The sequence below is a fragment of the Buceros rhinoceros genome, unplaced genomic scaffold (genome assembly GCF_000710305.1).
Source record: "Buceros rhinoceros silvestris isolate BGI_N320 unplaced genomic scaffold, ASM71030v1 scaffold38221, whole genome shotgun sequence".
NCBI lineage: Eukaryota > Metazoa > Chordata > Aves > Bucerotiformes > Bucerotidae > Buceros > Buceros rhinoceros.
The window spans coordinates 12,080-19,235 of NW_010395674.1; the positions used below are offsets into that span (position 1 = coordinate 12,080).

Consider the following 7,156-nt stretch of genomic DNA (forward strand, 5'->3'; position numbering starts at 1 on the left):
TGAGCAACTTCTCTGTTTAAGCTGTGAGCTCTCACAGGGGAAGCCCCTCTATTACTCTGGTTTTACAGTGCCTGGTGCCGATACATCTCTTCTCCACCAGCACACACGCAACTCATTTCTTTCATTCAAAAGGTTTTCCAATTTTAAAAAAGGAGAAATCAGAAATGTTGAAGTATTTTGTTCTGAAGTCTGTTACCGTCCGTTAGGGTTGTGCTGAATTGTCTGAGGGTAGATTTCGCAGCTCCCCATATCCTTCACAGCCAGAGGCAATCGTTCTCCATCTTTGATTTCAGCATCTCCCATAGCTTTCAGGTTAGCCTGTTGCACTTCAGAATGTTTAGCCCAAATAATTTTTCCATTTGCATCCATGGACATGGCAGGTTCTTCCCGACCAAGCTAGGAAGTGTAGCATAAGAATGATCAGATAGAAAAAACATATTCTTGATTTTCTTTTCAGTTGATCATATCTAGTGAAATACTCTGGCTCTGTAAAAACACCACATAAGTATTTTACAGTATTATCACAGAATCAGGAATCACTTGCTCTGTACATGGGACAGTAATGAATCGCCATTTGCTCATTTCAAAACATTAATCGTACCTTAACAATAATGCTGCCTTCATCATATCCCAAAGCCACGTTATTGGATCCTCTTAAACTGGCCACACACCACACTCGCTCCATGCCGTAGTTGAGGGTGCTTTCCAGGCGGTAAGTGCTTGAGTGCCAAATGCGCACAGTTCCTGGGGGAGAAGAAAGAAATACAAGTCTGCTACTTTACTTCTGCTCTCGATGCAAGGGCAGGAGGTGTGTAGCCACACCACAAGAAGAATCCTCCTGTAAGTGCTTCCCCCGCCCTTTATATATCAGAAAATACAAAATTACCGTCCTCGGAGCCCGTGATAATGATGGGCAGTTCAGGATGGAAGCTGACACATGACACATTTTGAGCATGTCCTTCCAGTGTTTGTACACATGTTTTATTCTGCAAAAAGAGAGTCAGAAGTACAGGTAATAAACATGTTGGTGCATTTTTACCTTCGTTTCTTAAATCTCACCCAAAAGCCAAAATTTATCTGAATACATATTTCTTTAGATTTCTTACAGTAATGTTTATTTCCAAGATGCTCAAACAACAGCATCAGACATGTTAAAAACTATGATTGTCACAAGTTAATTTCTCCTCTCCAGAATAAAATATTTCTTTTCTCTGACACAGTGATTTTCCTCTATTTTGAGTTCACTGCAAAGCTTCAGAGCAAAATTTCTCTTTGAATCTAACCACAGGTGAAGGCAGACCTCACGCTGTCTTTGTTTGACCCCTGCAAACAGTAAGGTAGAAGCACACACACACGTGTGCACAGTCATGTGCATAGGGTGAAAAAGAAGACAGGGAAGGGAGAAAAAAAAAAAAGTTAATGAGAAGTGAAAGGCTGGGAAGAGTCGATACATGAACAATATTTACACTTGGAACATAGAAGGAACTTAATCCACAAGAAGCCCAAAAGGCAGGGGTTACCATGTTAGAAGAAAAGAAAACACCTAATGCTAATAACAAACCTATGTCCAATTCAATTCTACAAATTCACTTTGAGGTTAAATTTACAGCAGGTTTTCTCAAGGGTTTAACAAAGTTAAGGTTTTTAGTTTTTCTCTTAAATGAAAAAAGTGGAATGAAATATCCCCCCAACCCCCTCCCTTCTTCCCATGGAAAAATGAGGAAAATCTGTTGGTGTATTCAATTCCTTTTCCCCCTCTTTTTCCATTTCTTCACTAATGTTTTACTATGTCAGTCTGCACAAAAGTTTGACAAGCCAAACACGTACCTGGTAGTCCCAGATCTTAACCAAGCGGTCATCTGCACCCGAAATGAGATAGGGCTTGTCTCCCCCGCTGTAATAGTCAATGCAGTTCACTCCTTTCTCATGGCCTTCCAAAGTGAAGTTGGGTGAAGAAGAGCCAAGCTGCCACACCTTTCCAAAAAAACCAAACCAAACCCAACTGCATGTGGCTATCAATCTTCACAGTTCCAAAGATACAGAATATGGAATTCCAAAGACATGGTTTTATTGTTATTTGAAGAACCTTAACAACCGCCGAACAAACTACCAGTCCTTCCCCCACAAATAAACAGAAATAACACCCTGAGTCCCACATGCTGTCCCTGCACCTCAAAACAACAGAATTGTTTTCTTTCAACTATGTTCTAAGGAGATAAAACTGTATAAAGACATTGTTTATAAGAAACAGTATCTGTTTATGAAATCAACTACCAGACCTAGAAAAATCAATCAACTCTTTGTTCAAACATGGGCTGTCCCCAGCCGCACCCTGATTTTATTTTCTCCAGTTGCATTAAATGAATGACAAACTCAGGCTAAATGAGGACTCAAACGGAATCAAGTCAAGCTGAAGACACACTGTGATTTTCCCATGATTATCAAATCAACATTTATATTCACCTAATCCCAACATCTGAGGATGTATGAAATCAGAACTGGCTTTTTATAGCCAACGTACTGATCGTGTAAAGAGACTGTGAGGAAGTCTCATTGCTCAGAGGACTGTAAATCTACAGTTCCAGATATTTCAGAATGGTTTCACAGCAAGTGAGACTCATCAGGGTCTACCATGAGAAGGCTGAGGTCACCTTTGGAAACAATTCAATAGGCAGCCAAGGACGTAAAAATAACGCGAGAAAGGCCTTTACTATTTTTTCTTGTGCCTACAGTAAAGGCTTTACCCACTAAATATATCTATCCCAAACTACTCAGTGGCCATGTAACCATTACCCCTCCCCAACATTTCTGTGTAATCCAAATGGAACTGCAGCACTTAGCCACATTTCAATGATTAGAGGCAACAGGTAATCTTATAATCTTACACATTTACTGAATTCCTTAGTAGGTGCACAGTAACTCAACCAATGTTCAATAAAAATTCCATTACTGCACCTGATTTTAAAAATTCTGACCCCTTGTATGGACAGTATTATTGGTTTGTGTTCTCTGATAATTAATTAATGATTAAAAAAACCCCAAAATAGAGTTTCCGTACCTTGATTGTCCTATCCAAAGAGGCACTGGCAAACTGATTATTGTCCTTTGGGTTTATGACAATCTGCATGACGTAATGGGTGTGTCCTTCAAACACCTGAGAACAAGACCATTTTTTATCCCAGTCCCAGAGTTTAATGAGCATGTCATCTGAAAGACAACAAAACAAAACCCAAGCTTCAGTTAGATTAATATATCTGATACTTGCCTTCTTAAACTACATAATCCTTCGTACCTTCAAGTTAAAGGCTCACTTATCTCTTCTCCCTCAAAGGAGGGCACTGCTAGTACTCAACATATTTTTCTTCTGCAAGATCACCAGTCCTTCCTTGCAGAAGGACAACAATGAGTAGAAGTCTCTCATAAAGACTGTCCAGAAAAATGGTGATGAAGCTAAGTAAGAAATACATCTGCCTTAAAATGGGAGATGAAGAATTGATATTAAGGTATTGATTTATTAATCTTAAAATACTGGGCAGGTATTAAGGAATGGGATCTGAGTTTTCTTCTGCAGCACTTACTCTGAGGAGTACTAAGGAACAGGAAGCAGAGACAACCAAGCTGACTTCCTAATACCTTTATTTCAGGTGTGCATTAGCTTCAAGAGCAAACCACAGAAATATAGGGTCCTCCTGACTCACAAGGCTCCCCACACTCTTGTGGAGCTCTGACTGCATTACTCAGGTTTCCAGTAATGAAAAGAACTGAGCAGCTCAATGTAGATGTTCTTGGGCAAAACACGTTGGGATATTGTGATCTGCCAGTCCTGAGTAAATGGATCACCTCAAATAACAGCGAACTCTGTAGTATCTGGGGAAAAAAGCTGGAAGTTACTCGCTGCTTTGAGTTGAATTGCCAGCTGAAAACATACTCCAAACCAGTATGTAATTTTTTTAGAAGCAGAACTTCAGTGTGGCAAACACTCAAATAATAGCTAAGTAGCACATGTATGAACCCTTTCTCTGGCAGGTATTAAGCAACAATGTTCTTGGGTCTTCTCTGACAAAACCAAACTATTATACTTTAAGCTGTAAGTATGGCTGATATTCCACTGAAATCCACGAATGCATCTGGCAAAGAACATGAAGCAACAACTGTCGCGTTGGCTGCCTGCTCCAGCAGAAAAAGGAAAAAAACTTGCCATCCTCTAGTAGAAAGAGAACAGAAACCTAGTAATAGCTGGTTAATAAATGTAAAAATATCCCAAAGAACTCTTACCGCTGCTTGTCAGTATGAAAGGCTGCGTGGGATGCACAGCAATGCACCGAATGTAATCGGAATGGGCTTCAAACATGTGAACTCTTTCCAGGGTGTTATAATTAAAAACTCTAATTTGCATGTCATCCTGTGAAAGGGAAGAAAAGCCAGCATTAAAATAGGACTCTCTGTGTAACACACCTTATATTTCATTATTGCAGATCCTCTAACAACAAAACGTTTAAGGAAATGTATTTTCTGTACAATGCTAATGATTCAAATTATTGATTCAGAAGTCTATAAATTACCTAATCCTATTCCAAAGCATTTATGAAATGGAAAAAACTTCAACCTTCAAGTAAAATTTCTATTTTAAAGCATTTGAAATAGTCTTTTGATTGAAAATTAAGGAAAATGCTTCTAAAATTATTAATGCTTTAGATGAAAAGCAAAGTTCTCCAACATAAAATTTACAATGACATTAATGCTGTGGCGCCAGAGGAAAGAACTTGTAGCTCTAAGTCAAGAGGAGAAGTGATTTTAACTTTTTTTTTAATTGGAATTTTTTTTTTTTGAGGAGGTGGAGGAGGCGAGAACTATCTGACAAGGAATAAAACCCAAGGTAAAGATTTCAGAAGTGACCATGACTTACAAGGCCATCGGAGCAAATGAAACATAGTGATAATCTCTACGTGACTTTTTTAATAAAGGAATGGCATGAGAATAAATCAAAGCAAGTACTACTGCGTATGAAATTCACGAGAAAACAACAGCTTACAGCTCCTGTAACAACCCAGTTCTTCCTTGCCACGAATTTGGCAGCTCTCACTGGCAGGTCGCACACTTCAAAAGTCTTCACCAGAGTCTAAAAATAAAAACAACAAGTTTATAGCACTGGAATAAATATCAGTTTTGAAATGACCTCTTGATCTTTTCTTAACAGCGTTGTCCAGTAAGTTGCCTTTGGCAACTCCCCAAAATCCTACACTACTACATGCAGACTTTAACAGGAACGCACCTGTCCAAAAAGGGAGACACTTACCTGTTCTGCTCTTTTAACATCACCTTTGTGCTCTCCTTGCATTCCTAACCCAACCCCGCCGCTGAATATTTTTGGAGCTGCTGCCCAATGTCAATTACACTTGACAGACAGGTAGAGGTCCAACAGTTCCTACAACCTTCATGCGTATAGACAGATCATACAAGAGCAAGGCATTTAATCTTTCACAAGGAAAGGCAGTAGTCTGGAAGGAATCCATGAAGGAAATAATTCTTGAAAACTAAATTTATATGAAATCAAACATCATTAGATTAACAGCTACAAATATCCCTTGTCCAGTATTACAGCAACTTTTGCAATTAGACTGTCGATTAGAGGCAGTGACTTAAGATTCTTCTGGTGTATCTTGCACTGAAAAATAGAATTTATACATCTGTAAGTTATGAAGATTTCGTAATAAAGGAAAACCAAAATCATCACCTGCGTTTCATGGTTCCAGACACAGACACTGCCATTATACAGGCTAGCCAACATCCATGGTTCCGTGGGATGCAAGTCTACACTCTTTACCCTGTCAGACCGAGCTGTTAGCTTCCGTTTTATATCAAGTCGGAGAGGCTGGAGATGACAAGAATTGAGAATACCATGTTACTCAACGTAAAACTGGCACAGAAATATGATGGAAGATCAAAAGTTGAAATTAAACCATAAAATAAAAGGAGTCGATTCTACTTTTCAGGCAGACAGGAGTCTGCTGCTCTTTTCTATCCACCTGCTTATTTGGTTTTTAGGGGTTTCTGGGAACATCACATCCCCACCCATGGCAAGGGGTCCATTTAATTCAGTGATATCCGAGATTTTTTCAAACTGTAAAAATTATCTCCAGCACAGTCAAAAAAAGATGCACTGCACATTTTCCTGGTGTCCCCAAGCCACCAAAGCAAAGCAGAGAATTTGCTTCTAATACAAATGACAGAAAATGAATCTTCCTGCTACTTCACCTGAAAAAATAGGTGCAAAAGCCAGTTATTGCAACAGAACGCAACAACATTTGCCCGCTATAACTTTATTCGGTTCACAATTGCAACATTAAGTTTTAGAATGGAACGCTGTCTTGCAAAAGCTGCAGAGGGAAAAGCTTACCCTTAAAGTCTTTCCCTTATAAAGAAAGCTTTGACCTTTCACTTTCACCACTGGCAACGTGTAGCCAGGGTATTTAAAAGGCATGAAGTATAGCAGTGACTTTTCTAAGATATTTGAGGCATTATGGATTCGTTTAGACACTTAAAGGCTTTTGAGCTCAGTGCTGCTGACACTTTGTGTCAGAGAACTTAATGGGTGACATCTGATCAAAGAATGATGCATGTTTAGTAGCAGAATAAAATTAATAAAACCTGCAGTTACACACTGGACACTGCAAGGAGAAAGAGACCCGTAGCTATTGTGTGGTACCTGTAACTTATGGGCATGAGATCTGATATTAGAAACTGAACTTGGGGTTTATTTCTCCTGTCATAAATACTTAAAAAGTAGGCAAGATAACTGCGCATAATTCCATGCTCATCCTTGGAACTGCTCTTACCTACCGCTATAAGGACCGGCCTATGGCTGACCTAAATACTCAAAACTCTTTGACAACTATTAGGTCTGTTTGATGGATACCACTAGTAACACAGCCCAGAGAAACTGCTCCGGGACTTCAAGCATAAATGATGCCAGGTGGCTTCCAAGGGCTTTCTTCTTACTTAACTTCAATCACAGAATAACACTGTGGCTTTAGGTAGCACGGGAACAGGGAGGCCTGTGTCAAACTGAGCAAGAAGACACTGCACAGACATCCCTGGCTTGTCCTGCCCAGAGGCAAATCCAGCGGTGTGCGGAAGGACCCAGCCGCATCCTGAC

The 7,156-nt window shown here is 39.6% G+C and overlaps 1 protein-coding gene across 1 annotated transcript in view; it reads right to left on the reverse strand.

Annotated features, from left to right (window-relative positions):
• COPB2 (coatomer protein complex, subunit beta 2 (beta prime)) overlaps positions 1–5,872 on the reverse strand; it is a gene marked incomplete at its 5' end in the record, with an annotated part of 12,182 nt that extends 6,310 nt beyond the window's left edge. Inside the window, 8 exons of the mRNA XM_010145611.1 lie at positions 197–396; positions 602–744; positions 887–986; positions 1,828–1,974; positions 3,059–3,207; positions 4,276–4,402; positions 5,033–5,119; positions 5,735–5,872. Of these exons, the coding sequence (XP_010143913.1) occupies positions 197–396; positions 602–744; positions 887–986; positions 1,828–1,974; positions 3,059–3,207; positions 4,276–4,402; positions 5,033–5,119; positions 5,735–5,872 (1,091 nt within the window). The remainder of the gene's footprint in view (positions 1–196; positions 397–601; positions 745–886; positions 987–1,827; positions 1,975–3,058; positions 3,208–4,275; positions 4,403–5,032; positions 5,120–5,734) is intronic.
• Positions 5,873–7,156: the final 1,284 nt, after the last annotated feature.